General features: G+C 38.5%; 1 protein-coding gene across 6 annotated transcripts in view; it reads right to left on the reverse strand.

Moving 5' to 3' along the window:
* The window catches only part of KIAA1671 (KIAA1671 ortholog), a 142,363-nt gene that overhangs the window by 37,967 nt on the left and 86,545 nt on the right, over positions 1-17,851 (reverse strand). Inside the window, exon 1 of one of the 6 annotated variants that reach the window (XM_039504608.1) lies at positions 7,799-7,938. The exons of the other annotated variants lie outside the window; for them this stretch is intronic. Coding sequence (XP_039360542.1) covers positions 7,799-7,837 — 39 coding nt within the window. The 5' untranslated portion in view covers positions 7,838-7,938. Of the gene's footprint in view, positions 1-7,798; positions 7,939-17,851 lie in introns of those variants that run through there. 6 annotated transcript variants of the gene reach the window in all.

Raw genomic sequence — 17,851 nt, forward strand, 5'->3', positions numbered from 1 at the left:
TTATCTGCTCTTTGATGTTCCTGCAGTTTTAAGACTCTCATATGATAACATAGAAGATGTGCTTCGCACTGTAAGATAATACTTGGTTTTAACTTAGATTACATGGAGAACAATTTTAATGGTTCTTTTGAATTTTTTTTCATAACATCCATCTAAGCTCTGAGAATTTGGTGGTATAAATAAGTGAAATGGTAGTGGATTTCTAATACAGTAATTCCTCACTTAAAGTCGTCCCGGTTAACATTGTTTCATTATTAGGTTGCTGATCTATTAGAGAACATACTCGTTTAAAGTCATAAGAACATAAGAACGGCCAGACTGGGTCAGACCAGAGGTCCATCCAGCCCAGTATCCTGTCTGCCGACAGTGGCCAATGCCAGGTGCCCCAGAGGGAATGAACCTAACAGGTAATGATCAAGTGATCTCTCTCCTGTCATCCATCTCCACCTGTTGACAAACAGAGGCTAGGGACAGTATTTCTTATGGATCCTGGCTAACAGCCATTAATGGACTTAGGCGCCATGAATTTATCTAGCTCTCTTTTAAAACCCTGTTATAGTCCTAGACTCACAATCTCCTCAGGCAAGGAGTTCCACAGGTTGACTGTGCGCTGTGTGAAGAACTTCCTTTTATTTGTTTTAAATCTGCTGTCCAATAATTTAATTTGGTGGCCCCTAGTTCATATATTATGGGAACAAGCAAATAACTTTTCCTTATTCACTTTCCCCACATCACTCATGATTTTATATACCTCTATCATATCCCCCCTTAGTCTCTTCTTTTCCAAACTGTAAAGTCCTAACCTCTTTAATCTCTCCTCATATGGGACCTGTTCCAAACCCCTAATCATTTTCATTGCCCTTCTCTGAACCTTTTCTAATGCCAGTGTATCTTTTTTGAGATGAGGAGACCACATCTGTACACAGTATTCATGCAACGTTCTGTTATAAGGTTGTTTGGCTCACCCCGCTCCACCTGCCTGCCCAGTGCTCCTGCCAGGGAGTGGGGTCGGGACCTTGCCCTGCTTCGCCCACCTGGCGTTCCAGCCAGGGAGCGGGGTCAGGGAGTGGGAGTTTGCCCTGTTCCGCCCACCTGGCATTCCAGCTGGGGAGCAGGGTTGGGGTGTTGGGGCTTAGCCCATTCTGCCCACCCTGCGTTCCAGCCGGGAAGCGGGCAAGCCCCTGACTCCGCTGCCTGGCAAGAGTGCTGAACGGGCGGAGTAGGGCAAGCCCCCGCGCCCCAACCCCACTATGCTCTGCCCCAACCAAGCTTCACAATCATCATTCGTGAGTACAGTATAAATAGTTTGTTTAAAATCATTTAAAACTTATACTGGATATGTATATAATGTCTTTTGTCTGGCGAAAAGAATTTCCCTGGAACCTAACCTCCCCCATTTACATTAATTCTTATGGGGAAATTGGATTTGCTTAACATTGTTTCGATTTAAGTAGCATTTTTCAGAAACATAACTACAGTGAGGAGTTACTGTATTCAAGCTACTGTAATAGCAAAGGATCCTACAGTAGCTAAACCCTGAAACATTTCTACACCTTATCTGCAGGGAAAAAGGTAAGAATTCAAATTGACTTTAACATCTCAGAACAAAAAGTTGCACATTATACACAGGGTTTAGGTCCAGACTGCGAAGCCCTTATCTGGTGAACGCTGACTCGTGAGTTATCCCCACTGAAACCACGTGTCAATTACAGTGCAATACATTCCTGACCGAAAAGATTACAAATAAAGACATTTCCCTATAAAAAACAACCAGAGTTCATATATAGAAGACAGTACACAGAATATTATAATGCTCTGAAAACTAACATGGATAAACAAAAACCAATAAACTTCATTTTTTTGGTGTTTGATAAAGCTCAGTGTAATTATAATTCATTTTTATGAGCCTCTGGCACATGCAGATTCTAAGCAGGTCTGAAAGCACAAAGTACCAAAATACTGAAAGTAATTTACTAGGTGACTATTTCACTGTGCACACAATCTTTATCACTCATCCATCTCCCTCAAAAGATCCAACTTTGTCTCAGATTTGCCAAGGGAGACTGAGGTAGTTAGGCCTCCAATCAGAGTTGGACATCTGAGTCCTTAGGTACCTCTCAGAATCCCAACATTTGTTTGTTTGCTTTTTCTGACTTCCCCCAGTTTTGTTTATAGACAATAAATGACACATACAAGAAGCTATTAAAAATTCAATATTTGCCAACAGCTATCAAAGATCTCTCTTCATTATAAATTTAGGAGAAAATGCCATTATTCTCAGATACCACTAGTGTGGAGTTAAGTTAAACACTATGTTCTCTCAACCTCCACTCAGTATAGCATCTGCTGACTTTAATAACAATCATTCTAATACTAGCCAGACACTATATTAATTCTCTTTAAACTACAGATGCATACATTTCAATTAATTACTCAGAGGCCCTCAGGCATGAATACTATAAAAAATGAATAGACTATATACTTAATTACGTATTTTTCTTGACTTTAACACTTTTCTTGGAATTACTTATTACTGTAGACCAAGAATATGAGCTACAGAAAGAACCTCAGGTCACTCACTGAACATTTTAAAGAAACAGAGAAAATTATTTGGTTACGAATTATTAACTGTGCTAAAATGCAAACTTTCACCTCTGACATCTTAAGGCATCAAATCACACAGTACTCCAATATACCAAACATACAGATTTCAGCATTATAACTTTCTGCATCAATAATCTTTCTTGGAGAAAGAATCATATAAAACATATCAATAAACCGAACGACCCCTAACTATTGCATAAGCAATGTTTAGACGATACCCACAATGCAAGAAGGCGGCATGCTGGAAGAACTCTCCCACTCCCAAGCAAGCTGCCTTACATCATGCACGGGGAGAAAGAAAGGAAGAGTCTATAGAGTACATAAATACTGCACATTTGTAGCAGTTACAGACTAATACAGGCAATAAGTCCACTTTTCATCCTCTATTCCCAATACGCCTAACTGAAAGTATCTCTCACTTTCTTACCCGCTGCCAAAAGGCGTGTAAATCTCCTCTCAGTATGGGATATAATACAAATGCTTGCTCCAAATGAGAGAAATAACCATTATTTCTTTTTGTATATAAACACTGACCAAAAAGGTTTCCTGCGACTCGCAGACCCCCCACCCCAAATGCTTACAACTTTTGCAGCTACAGTGGGCTGTAGCCCACGAAAGCTTGTACTGAAATAAATTTGTTAGTCTCTAAGGTGCCACAAGTACTCCTGTTCTTTTAGTGTATCTACTGACATAGAAACCGCCATCAGAAAGCTCCTTGCTGAAGAGTTTGTTAGGATTTATCAACCCGATGAACTGAAGCAACAAAGCTAAGGTCCACATCCTATACATCCTTGTACTAAAGAATCCAGAAAGGAAAACTAAAGGGTTGCAGATAACACATGTAGAGAGACCTCAGGTGCAGTCATCCCTACACAGACAGAGTGCTCGTGATGGAGAGAAAACTGAAATGTAAAAGAAAGACCCTTCTATTGTGGTTAACCTCTCTTTCATGCATAAGAGAAATGAACAGGGATTAAGGATTTTCTGACTGACAGTCCAAAATCAGTGCTTGTAAACGTTTGTTGGACAAGAAAAGTCTCCCCAATAAAACACCCTAGTAATAGTTTTTTTCCCTCCATATGATTTTAACAGTCTCCGTCTAACCAGTGGAGTTGGACATAATGCTTTACACAGCTTTTAGATTATGGAATTCTTCAAGCGTTGGTTTATAGCTCCACATATTTTCATGACAGGAATCATAAAAATCATTTCAAAATTCAAGTGAAATAAAGCAAGATGGTAAAAAGAAGACTTGCATTTGTTTCTAATTTGGATGTTTCTCAAAATATCAGACCTTATAATAATATTGGGTCTCTTATTACTTCTATCTAGAAATGCTGGTTTTGGCACTAGTCCAGGATTCATCATTATTGTAATTTCCAATCCCTGAAAATGATATACAGACTGTATCTCCTGCTAGTCTGGAACAGAAAGAAGTTCTCTTCTATAGCCACTAAAGCAGACACTATCTGAAGGAAAAAGACAGCATTATAAACAAGCACAGAATATCAAACACCTTGTTGCTGTGATGTAGAACAAGGACATGGCATAAATGAAATATTGATTGAGATGGATCTCATGAGTCAGAATCTGCATAGTTAGTGGCAAAAATATCTGACTGCAGAAGGGACCGACACACAACAAACAGCCAACATGACACCCACAGGATGCAATACCAGTAAAAATTAAAAACAAAAATCTGCTGGCATAAAATTAGTGGGAGCAATTAAATATATACACAGAATGGGCTCTTTGTCATCAGTCCAGAGAGGAGCAACTCGGTTTGCCTTCTTATTACTGGAATTATAGAATGAAATCTTAATGAGTCCTTGGAAAGCCTTTTTAATGTACCCAGAAATCAGAAGCTAGCTGTTGCAGACTCTGGCCAAAAACCATGTGCAGTATGTAATGCTGCTGGTGGTACTGTAAAAGGCTGGAAAATCCTGATTTAGTGCAGACATGAGGAGTCTTCTTTACAAACCAAAAGAAGTGCACCAATTGCACATTTGACCCCTTTGATTTACAGGCCTGCAAAACGTCAAAGAGATGGAGAAAGTGGGAAAGTATCCTATAATATATTAAAAGTACTGTTTAAGAACTCAAGAATCTAGATGGAGAAGTAAATCGACTGTTTCATTAGAGTGGATTCTCCACCCTTAAATCAGGCCATTAGCATAAAGCATAAACCAAAAGGAACCCATTTTATAATGCAGGATGCATATACATTCTTTTCAGAGTGGTACACGTGTTAGTCTGTATCAGCAAAAACAACGAGGAGTCCTTGTGACACCTTAGAGACTAACACATTTATTTGGGAATAAGCTTTCGTGAGCTAAAACCCACTTCATCAGATGCATGGAGTGTGCTATAATATATATTCTGCTTACTGTATTTTTCATTCCATGCATCTGATGAAGTGGGTTTTAGCCCACGAAAGCTTATGCCCAAATAAATGTGTTAGTCTCTAAGGTGCCACAAGGACTCGTTTATACATTCTTTGTCCATCTGAAAAGTTACAGTGAAAATGGAGAGTTGGCTGTCTCTCCAACACACAATTGCAATAGTGCAACTGAGGTTCAGATCTGGAAGAAAAATTAATCCTAGAACAGAAATCCTGGCCCAAATACCAAACTAGATACAACAGTATATATTTATTGTACTCTCAAAGGATATTTAGGTATCATTTTACCAGTGACCTGAAGAGCTCTGTGAGAGCTTGGAAGCTTTTCTCTCTCACCAACAGAATTTGGTCCTCAGTCACCTCATCTCTCTAATATCCTGGGACCAACTCAACTACAACAACACTGCATACAATCATTTTACCAGTGTTATTTATGTATATAGTTTTCCTTAGTCAAAGTTCTACTTTCTGGCGTCACACGAAATTTATATACACGCCTCAAAGGGCAGACAGAATGGGAAAACAAACCATGACCACCTCTGCTGCTATCTTTGTATGTGTAACATTTATTCTTGAAAACAAAGACATTATATTCTGCACATCAGTGATACTATCCACCATAAACTCCCTCTCCACGAGCATTAGTGCACGGTAAAACTATCCAGAGTACAAATGCATCTTCTGAAAAGCCTAATACCACAATAATTCAGTCCCCCATAAACGTAATCACCATACAAAGAGAACTGTATAATTAATAAAGGATATTTTAATATATAAAAAGCCCACCTTAACAACATTAAATGACAAACTGAAAATTACAATATCATTACCTTCACTGCCTCAGATTCAGTACCCCACCAACAGTTTAAAGTGTGTATATAGAACATCCCTAATTTGTGCAGCACACCACTTAAAAACATAACATAAGAACGGACAGACTGGGTCAGACCAATGGTCCATCTAGCCCAGTAGCCTGTCTTCCGACAGTGGCCAATGCCAACAGAAAAGGTAATCATCAAGTGATCCATCTCCTGTCGCTCACTCCTAGCTTCTGGCAAACAGAGGCTAATAACACCAACCCTGTCCATCCTGGCTAATAGCCATTAATGGACCTGTCCTCCATGAATTTATCCAGCTCTTTTTTTAATCTTGTTATAATCTTTGCCTTCACAACATCCTCTGGCAAACAGTTTCGCAGGTTGACCGTGCATTGTGTGAAGAAGTGCTTTCTTTTTTGTTGCTTTGTTTTAAACCTGCTGCCTCTTAATTTCATTGGATGACGCCTAGTACTTGTGTTATGTGAATGAGTAAATAACACTTCCTTATATACTTTCTCCACACCAGTCATGATTTTATAGACCTCTATCATATCCCCCCTCAGTCGTTTCTTTTCCAAGCTGAAAAGTCCCAGTCTTATTATCTCTCCTCGTGTGGAAGCTGTTCCATACTCCAATCATTTTTGTTGCCCTTTTCTGTACCTTTTCCAATTCCAATACATCTGCATGCAGTATTCAAGATGTGGATGTACCATAGATTTATATAGAGGCATTATGATATTTCCTGTCTTATTATCTATCCCTTTCTTAATGGTTCCCCACATTCTGTTTGCTTTTTTGACTGCTGCTGCACATTGAGTGGATGTTTTCAGAGAACTATTATTGGGATTATGTTTTCCAATGTGCATTACTTCGCATTTATCAACATTGAATTTCTTCTGCCATTTTGTTGCCTTGCCACCCAGTTTTGAGAGATCTCTTTGTAATTCTTCACAGTCTGCTTTGGACTTAACGATCCTGAGTAGTTTTGTATCGTCTGCAAATTTTGCTACCTGTTTACCACTTTTTCCAGATCATTTAGGAATATATTGACCAGTACTGGTCCCACTACAGACTCTTGGGGGGACACCACTATTTACCTCTCTCCATTCTGAAAACTAACCATTTATTCCTACCTTTTGTTTCTGATCTTTTAACCAATTACTGAACTTTAATAGATTGGTGAGGTATGATTTCCCTTTACAAAAACTGTGTTGACTTTTCCTCAAATCCTTTTCATTTATGTGTCTGATGCCAAGCAATGTTTGGTTGGTTGGTTGTGCATAGCTCCCATATGCCACTGTTCACTGAAAGCAAAAGCTTCCTCTTTACTTTCTTATGCAAAACGCCGCAGATGAGATACTTGTCATATTAGTCACTGAATGGTCACCTTACTTTCATTTTTCCAAAGGCAAACTCCACCACAATCTTGCACCAGTTGAGTGCATACTTGAATCTGTCTTGCTCAGTATGTGATCAGGAAGAAGTTTCATTAGCCATACAAAAGTAGGTATTGCAGGATCCTTGAGAATCACAGAACAGTAACACAGGTGTTCAATGGGAGCAAAGTTCATTTCCCTTTACCATCTCTTGAAAAGTCCAGTTTTTAAACATTCTAGCACACACTTTTACTGGCCACTCTATGTACACAAACACTTATGAATTTTCCATGGTGGTCCATTAAGGCTTGAATCTCTTTTTGTTAATTTACCTCTGGAGTTGGTAGGAGGAGGAGAAAGAGGGGGATACAGAATGAACCAATGCGTTATTTAGTACTGAAATGTAATTGTAGTTTTGGATCAGTAGCAGAACTATTGATTGAAATGACAAGACTATAGCTGTGTAAAAGAGAGGGGCCTTACAATCAATATTAGACATTAAAATCCAGATAATTTTGTACATACACACTAAAGATATATGCAGCAGGCTGAAGGTCAAACCCTCAAGGAATCAGAAATTCTATGACAAATATACTCACTGTTTGATGGGCTAGTACTGTGCACAAGGAATTTATCATAATTTAACACCACCGTTACAATTGTTTTCTAGAGATCTGGCAAGAAAATCCACCAATCCAGTGTTAAAATTTAATTTGAAAAATAGTGGCCGATCTAGGGCAACATACCACATGTATGCAAGCTCCCCTCCCACTCTGCATGCAGATGCGCGCGCGCGCACACACACACACTCTCTCTCTCTCTCTCTCCACCACACCCCCAACACTGCAGCAACAGATAAATAATTCCAGAACTGTGCATATTCTTGCTGACCTCACTGATGACAAAGGTTAAAGGCTTCCATATCGGCTCCCACAGCACTAGATACTCAGGAAGAGGCAGCATTTTCCTGGCCAGGCTGACCTCTTTTATTTGCACGGTAACTTTTCAAGTCTTACAAGCATTTTACAAAGCAGGAAAAACAAATAAATCAGGAAACTATATTTAAAAAACTGCAGTGTCCTTTTCATTCCTACAACACATTATTCATCTTCAAGAGGTGGTTGACTGTAGACAAAACATTAGGTGTGATTAAAATCTGACACAGATTAAAGATTTAGTAGGGTGGTACAATAACGTAATTTTAAACAAAACTGCAACACCAAGACCAATGACAAAAACAATTTAAAAATCACACCACTATAACAACTTAAAGACCTGCTGTATTCAGACCCTCTCCACCACCACCACCACCACTGAAAAAGATTGAAATAAACACAGATTGATTTAGTACTGTAAAATTTTCCACTCAACTCAGTCCCCTAGTGAGATGTAGTTAAACTTCAGAGAACCAGAAGTTTTCAAGTGGTAAATGGAAACTGCCTTTTCAGGAGCACATTTGGGATATGAACATGTGAAAATATTGGCATATTAAAATTGCCCATGCCTCTGTCTTAGAATATAAAGATTTAGTTTTATTTATTTTTATATATTTGTGTAGAACTACTGCAAACCCTAAAGAGATGTGGTGTTATATTTAAGTACCCCTAAAACTGTAAAGAGTTAATTTTTCCACATGCAACTGAATCAGCCAAGTCCCATGGTGTAAAGTATTCTGACAAATTATAATATCAACCACTACAGTTCCATTGTTGCTATGCAACCAAAAGACTGTCAGAGCCATACACATTTTTTCTCTCCACCCACTGCATATGATAACCAGTAGAACTGCTAGTGTTAAAAATCTGCCAATATTTCCTTTATAAACCATGGGAGTTATTTTTAGGGGTAACTGGTTTAGCTTCTCAGTCTTTTCAAATCATACTGTGCTGAGTTATAGCACAGATTCAGGCACGAACCTGAATTCTAATATTTTTTCATAAAGAAGGCACAGTAAAATCCAAGTACAGTAGTCTTATATTTACAGACAAAATGACAATGGTGTCACAGTTTTTGTCTCTGCCAATAGGTCAAAATGACTTGATTGTAAAATAAAATGTTTAGAAGTCAGCAGTTGGGGCTACCTGGCCTGAGTAAAGTAAAGAACCCTAAACCTTCCCCCAACCCCAAAACACAAACTGAAATATTTCAGTCAGGAAAGAGTGATCTCAGTGCTGCTGAAACTTTAAATTACTAAAAACAATGGGCCCCTGGGGCTGCTAGATCCCCTTTTCTGAGAAGAAGTGGGGAGGAGAGAGGGAAGGTAGAACAGCTTCTAAAGAGGGAGGGAGAAGGCTACCTCCTGAAGAGATGACATGCAACCACGGGATGACCCAGAGTTGATCAGAAAGAAGCTTGGTCAGACAGAGAAGTCTGACTACTTAGCAAAACCTTCTGGGGTCTGCCAACTAATTAACTGAATTCAGGGGAAATGGCCCAGATGCAAAAGCTAGACAACGGACATACACTGTAGCTACTCTTCATTGCAAGAGCTTTTGTTTGCATTAGTGTCCCTTTAAAACAGGGAATGGTTTAATTTTATTGTGTGGGATATATGCTCTAACTGAAAAAGCAGCAGAGAGTCCTGTGGCGCCTTATAGACTAACAGACGTTTTGGAGCATGAGCTTTCGTGGGTGAATACCCACTTCGTCGGATGCATCTTCGTCTATAAGGTGCCACAGGACTCTCTGCTGCTTTTACAGATCCAGCCTAACACGGCTACCCCTCTGAGACATGCTCTAACTGAATATTTTAAATCAAATGGTCTCAAACCATTGTACTATTAGTGGTGTTGCTCCTTTGGATTTTAAACAAAAATGTACATTCCATCAAGCTGTTTATTAAACTTCCTAAAACCTTGTTAATATGAAAGCCAACTTTAAGCAGGATAAAATGTATTGTGCTTGAGCACTGTGTTTCATAACAAATCCAATTGAAATTAATATTTTTAAGGGTTATATACAAGTGTTCTACAATACAATGTGCCATGATTTCTAAGACTACCTAAATAAGAGAGAGTTAAATATTATCAGTCTTAACTTTTATTTTATTGCTTTCAGCCATTTAAGGTCTATCATTCATTTTGTTTAAAAGTGTTTTCCATTTTAATTCCAATCAACTTATTTTAATGGTGTGACTTTCGAATAAAGCATAGTACATCAGCCATTGAAAAGCTACCTACAGTATTACAGAAAGCTTGAATGGCTTACAGATATTTCTATCAATATCCTTGCAACATTTCAACAGTTCACAGTGTAACACAAGTGTTCACTGGGCAATGTTCTTACCACATCAACTAGCTACATTGTTTGATTTTAATGTCTTGTTTATCACAGTTGGAATGTGTACGGAAATCGGGAGGGATACACAATGATCAATATTGCTCTTATCCCATACTGAAAGGTGCAATCAACTGTAGTTCCAGTTTTTTACTTCAACTTAACTTTCTACTTGTTACTGCTACTCGAAGTCAAGTCCCATTGAAATCACTGTGTGCAAGGGAACCTATAGATACTGTATTGCCAGAGTAGGAATATTTATACCTTAACTGCAATATCAAGCTGTGCCACAGCCCTAAACAATACCTTTGTTAACAAACTTCATTGTATTATTTATTTGTATTAAAGCAGTGGCTAGAGGCCCCAGCTGTGATCAATGCCCCACAGTCCTAGCCAGTGTAAATACATAAGGGAGAGACAATCTCTGCCCCAAAGAGCTTACAATCCAAACAGACACAGAGAAGTTAAGTGGTTTACCCAAGTTCAAACAGCAGTTAAGAGCAGATCAATCAGAGAATCCAGATTTTCTGATTCCTAGTTCAGTGCCTTCTCCACTAGACCACACTGCCTTTCTAATTTGGGCTCGATCCTGCAAAGTTCTCAGCACTGTTGAGCCCTTCAGGAACAGTGAGACAGATTCCTAACTCCACCCACCACCACACACTCCGTTTACAATGGACAGAGTGGAAACTACCTGCACTTCCTTTGCTGAGCATTCCCTTGTGTTGGGGAATCCCTAGTCTGTGTAGCCCTGTTTTTTCTATGCCAATTTCCTCCTAGGTCTGGTCTAAGCACAGCCGGCAGAGAGCTCCTGGAGAGTCTGCTGCTCTAACCTGCATCAGGGCCAATAAGAGAATCAGGGAGTTGGCTACTGGGCCAAGCTTATCTTGCTACAGCAGAGGATCTGGCCAAATGAATCCATGAGAACTCAGGTTTAATAAAGAATCTAGTTAACTCTGTGGAATCAGACCCAATTAAAACCTTTTCAATTATGCTTATATTTGTGTATGATCAACTTTTTTTTAATTTGCTTATATTTGTCTATTATCAACCTTTCCACAGAAGTATAAATTTCAAAGGCTTCATACAGACTATCTTCAACAGGCATAACCTGAAAAAGGAGTTGCTTAGACCTGCAGAGAAAACTCCCTATAATTTAATAGAAAAATCAAGTGATTTTAGTGCAGGGCTGGAGACGGAAGTAGAGGGTGATACTGAGAGTGATGAGGAAATAGAAACCAATTCTTAAAATAAATAAATAAATAAATAAAAAACACCTGTCTAAACCAAATGAGCATAGCATTAGAATACTTCCCCAAATCAATTATGGATAGGAAAATAGAGCAGAGTATTGGGAACAATAGTAAATGTTTGACACGAGAGAATTTAATAGTCTGGTGCTAGAAATCAGTTTTACTTTTCATCCTAGGACAGTAAAGATCTTTATTAAATATAGATACAGCAAGTACATTGGGGAGGGGGATCTTATTGTTGTTTAAACAACACAAACTAAGACAGATTTATCATCCTCCATTAACTGCATCTTCAATACTTTTGCAGAATGTTCCTCTACAATTTATCACAATACTTTGCAATGGGAGGAAGTAGCTGTCCCTGGGGAAAGTTATCACTTTAAATAGCACAGAATTACTGGGATTTCTTAAGGCACCATAAATAAAAGGCTGCACACAGAAAGCAAGAGGAAACTTTGGTAACTGTTTCAGTATAGAATTGAGTTTGTTTTATCAACAGTTATATTCTTTCTAAAGAATTCATATTCTGTTACTTAACTTTCCCAAAATGTGGCTTGTGTGCATTATTCTGATCTTCTAGGCAGCATTATCTTTTACAATTTCAACAAGTCTACCCTGGATAGTTTTAGAGTGGCCGTTGCATGGAGTTTAGATTAAATTAATGCACTATATGTAGCTTTACTAATTTGGTACATTTGTTCATTCTCTGAAGAGGCCATGAGCTCACCTGAATTTCAAAACATTAATGTTTTACTAGTTTTAAACATTAAAGATGAATGGAAAATGGGTGAACAACATTTGCTATGCAGCAAACACAGTGCTGCTGGCTAATTCAGAAGGCCTGATGAAGTTAGTGGAAATAATATATGAATATGGCAAAAAATATGGACAAGACAAAAGCTATGGTCCTATTTAAGGACACTAGGAAAACATGCAAAATTCCAATGAACAACACAGCCATATAGCAAAGGGAAGAATAAACACTTGATGAGAAGGGACATAAATCTGAAGGTTAAATTTTGACTTTTAAAAACTATTTGGTCTCTGTTAAATTACAGCTGTGAAACATGGACATTCAAACAATCGATAATAAAGAACGACAGTCCCTCAAATTATGGTGTTATAGAATAATTCTGAAAATATTATGCACAGACTACATAACTAATGAAATGTACTGGTGATGACTGGAACTTAACAAATGCTAGTTAGAGATCTTATGAAATGAAAGAGTAAACTTGCAGGGCACATTTTAAGAGTTTCAGCAGGTGATGTATGTTTATGGGCACTGGAAAGGAAAGTTGATGGCAGAACGTGAGGCAGAAAAAGAAGATACTGGATGGACAATGTGATATCCTGGGTGGAGCAGAAGGATTGTTCATCCACAAAGAGATTAGCAGAGGGTTGTACAGAATGGGCTACCATGGTTGCAAACCTCCACTAATGGAGATGCCATATAATAATAAGAAGAAGAAACATTAAAGGAAGTTCTGAATGGAATCATAAAAATAATGAGTGCTGGTGCAAAGATACATTCTTTGCGACAGATTCTGTTACTTTTATTCATGTTGACTGGTATCTTAGATAGCAAGAAGCCCTGTCAAAGTCACATTAATTACCCAAAACCAGGAAGAAAACAAAAATGGATCATTCAACATGTGTAATGCCTAGCACAATGGGTGCTGATCCTCAATTGGGACCTTTATGTGCTACCACAATACAAGTGATAGAATACTAGTGCATTAATAATACTACCAAACTCTAAGAGGGAGTGAATTCCAAAGGTGAACACACCTCAACTGAAAAAAGTCTCATTACTTACCCCAGAGAATTTACTCTAGGAGTTACAGTAACAGCCTCCCAGAAGTTCTTAACTCTCATTACTGGGTAGAGGATGAGAGAAATACATATGTGAAGGAAAACACAAGCCCAGCAGGATTAGAGCTGTGTGGCATTGGGCAGGCACCAGTGTCCATCTCAAAGAACTCAAACAAAATAGCACTGTATTATTCCTTCACAAAAGACTCAGAGGTCTGTTCTCCCAGAATTGTGCACGTGCAGTTCTCATTAACACTAATGGGAGTTGGCATAAAGAGGAGAACAGACTCCCCTCACTCTCTGAACTGGATTAAGCAGGCTTATTTTATACAGTAACATTAGGAAGGAAATATGTTTACTTGCATTAAAGACCCACGTTTGGGAGCAACACCTTCAAGTTATGATGTTTTCCCTTAATGATTCAAATACAAAGCTAGACACACTAAGTGATCACACTTTTTTCCTGACAGACATCTCTTTATGCTTAAAATAGGATTAAGTTTGACAAGTGTGTGATAAGTGAAAGTTCCCGACACTAATTAGCAAATACTTAGACTCCATAAACTGCATGTTCTTCCTTTCAAAATTACACACACACAAAAATCCAGCATCTTGAAAGAAATTCTAAAAGTACACAAAGTTGAGGAAATAGAAAGAATGTCAAAAGTAATGCAGAGGATATAAGCAGATGTAATATGCACAAATATTCAACGAAACTAAGAAGAAAAAAATATTTTCAGTACAAAAATATTACTGCAGTCAGAATAAAATGTATTTCAACTAATGTTTCTATTTAATTCACCTTGTTTAGGTCTCCCAGCTAATTGTACATAATTGTCTGCTTTTTTCAAAATATGAGAGAAATAAGCCTAACTAATAACTAAGTCTAAAGACATTTCATTGTTCGAGTGTCATTAGATGTTTATGCTGTAACAAGAACCTATTAAAATTACTAAGAACACTATCCTAGATTTGCTTGCTCTCAAAAAAACAGAATCAAAACGTTTTCCAATTGATTCTTCCAATCAACAGAGCTAGAAAGACTAATAAAAAGAAATCCTGGGTACTACTTTTCTTATGGTCCTACTTTACACTGCCAGCTATGTTCATGGCCTGATAAACAGAAGAAAGACGTTATTAAGAATGAAAAACCATGAACTGCTTGCATATTGGCTCTTGTGCACCCATTAAACAAACTCGACAAAATTTATTTGTCATTGTTAAGGTCCATTTATTTTCATAGAAAAGACACACAACTGACTCATTCTAAAAAGCATATTTTCTACAGCAGTGCTATCCTCTTTGCTTTGCAATGTTTCTCTGCAAATTTACAAATTAAGTTGCAATAATTGACAAAAGTGGAAAAAAATATTTTAAACTCAAGAATGATTCATTACTGTTCTTTGCGCAAATATTTTATTGGTATATAACAATATTGTATTTAATGAATTTTAAGTAGATACATTTACTATAGGTGAGCAATAATTCCTAATAAAGTAATTATGCGCAGAATAAATAATATAGGACAATTTGTTTTTATTTATTAGACAGTTCGCATCTTCTCCCCCTAAAAAAGGTAAATCGGCAAATGAAACAGAGTTTCACTGTAGAAGACATAAGGGAGCACTGAATTGGACACTTTTGTGTTAAATCATAGCAAGCTGATGTACCTCATTTTAATCACTCAGTACAGAACACTGGGCTAATGTCTCTTTAAAAACAAACCATGTATTTAATGAGTATTGCCTACTCAAAGGGAATAGAGCATGCATGGTTCATACATGCTCCAAACTTCGCAGTGCACATCACTGAGATTACAGTACATTCCTGAGACCTATGTCATGCATCTTCTCTATGGATGCTGCCATAACAGTGATATTCCTACCTATCCACTAGCTCAGCACTAGGAGCACCATGGTGCCACACAGACTTTATACAGAAAGAGGAGGAGATGGTGCTCCACTTACAACTTTTTTTTTTTTTAAAGTGGAGGAGAGGGAAGAATAAACTTCCAGTCTAAGCTGATTTTTTCCAGACATGGAGATTGAAATTTCCACCTCTCTTCTTACTGCCTCCATTATCATCACGTGCTAATCAGAGGGAGCTGGGGCACAATGAGGGCCTTTACCAGGGCTGGGAGCATGCCCAGTACACCTGTGCCACTTCCAGGCCAGACTTAAAATACCCAGTTTGAATCTTTTTCTAGTATGCAGTTGTCTGAAGTTTCCCTTTTCATATTCCACTGCATGAAGTCAGATACATGCTGTGACATACTATACTTTGGGAGAGCATCAGGGCCAGCTCCAGGTTTTTTGCCCGCCCCCCTCCCCCCAGCAAAAAAACAAAAACAAAAACAAAAACAAAAAAACACAACGGCGTGCCGCCCCTTGAAAAGTGCCGCCCCCAAAGGGCAGGAGTGCCGCCTCTAGCACATGCTTGGAACACTGGTGCCTAGAGCCGACCCTGGGGAGCATCTTGTAAACCCCCATTTCCTCATCTGTATATAACTGTGATATTGCATATAAAGCATTCCATGTGCGGTATCAGGGAAAAGGTTATGATCAGCTGAAAGTCACTGTCCTATCTAAATAAGTACATCGTCAGTGCATATGAAGTTATGAGATTGTGTTATATGGTTGTCTCTAAAACATACTGTATGTTGGGGAATCATCCAGATATTAGCTCCCCAGAGACAACAGCAAAGAAAGTAACCAGCGCCTGGGTGCAGTGTCAAACAACCCATCAACAGCCATTGTCCAGCAAGGGAGCTACAATGCAATGACTCACCTGCATGAGGCCACACCAGGAGAATTGCTCAACCTTGCCTGGGGACTCAGCAATGCCCCCAGACATGCTGGACTTGTGTTCTCCAAGCACATGGACTAAGGGTATAAAACAGGACACGGGGCCCATGCTTCACCTTTCTCCTGTCCCCACCTATGCTGCAAGCAACAAGGAAACTGAGAACACTTAAGACTCCAACAGAGGAGACTGGCCCAGGTTTCAAGGGTGAAATCTGTGTACTATGAACGGCAATATCCAGTGGAGTGAGAAAAACTGCTTAATCTAGATGTTGCCCAGTCTAATAGGGTAGAAATTTTAGACTGCGTGCTTATATTTTATTTTATTTTGGTAACTAACTCTGACTTTTTGTCTATCACGTATAATCACTTGAAATCTATCTTTTGTAGTCAATAAATTTGTTTAACTGTTTATCTTTACCAGTAAGTTTGCCTGAAGTGTTTGATAAAGGTGCTTGCTCAGGTTTGCAAAGGTTTGCACTTTCCATTGATGAAGTGGTTAACCAATTAATAAATTGAGCAGTGAAAGATGGTATATTCCTGAGGTACAGTGCTGGAAACTGGGGGGATTCAGCTGGTGCCTCTCTCTGTGTGATTCATGAGTGGCTCCGGGAGCATTCATGCAACCTAGCTGGATGTGGGGCTCCACATGTGGTTGTGCTGAGTGATAAGAGCGCCTGGAGGGGTTTGCTGCTTGTCACTAGCAAAGAATTGAGAGAGAGCGCCCAGGCTGGAGAGATAAAGGGGCACAGCAATCCCACAGTCCCAGGCTGCACCTCGGGGATCCTGTCACACATGCATCTTACAAGTTTAGAATGTTTTGAGCTACTAATAAAAAAAGAAAAAAAAATGAGTTAGGCATTTAATTCTTCTCAGCCAAATAGAATACATACAAACGTTCTCTTTGGCACTCTGAGGTTTCAAAAGGAGCCCATGTTTAACTAAAGGGTGGCTTTATGGCCATGATAAATACTTGTGTAAATAGAAGCAACTTAAACTGCACCACTACAGCAAACGCCTCAGCCGCTCCCACTCAACAATATTTTGGGAATATGTTTAATAGTTAGTTGAACTTGCCATTTTCATAAATGTATAAATCCACCTGTTAATTATAAAAAAAATTAAGCACTTTGAGAGCTAAAAGGCTTTTTCATATTGTAAACAAATGTATGAAGTGTCTCTAAACACATTCTATAAAGATTTCGCAAATAATGTATTTAACATTTGATAAATACATTTTTATTTCTAATGCTTCAATCTCAAAAAGTTTGGCAGAGGTAGCTAGGAAAGATACTGCAGTAACCAGAAGATAACATGGGCCACAGTTGCATCTTATGAAGTTAGTAGCCTAGAAATACTTCTAGTAGTTACACACACCTTGGCTCCACACACTCGTTTTATTTTTAAAATCTAGGTGTTATTTTCTTACTACATTTTCATGAAGTAACCCCAACTCTATAGTAGTGTTTTCTCCAAAACCTAGTTTTTCCACTGTATCTCCAAATAA

The sequence above is a fragment of the Mauremys reevesii genome, linkage group 18, assembly GCF_016161935.1.
Source record: "Mauremys reevesii isolate NIE-2019 linkage group 18, ASM1616193v1, whole genome shotgun sequence".
Lineage (NCBI taxonomy): Eukaryota > Metazoa > Chordata > Testudines > Geoemydidae > Mauremys > Mauremys reevesii.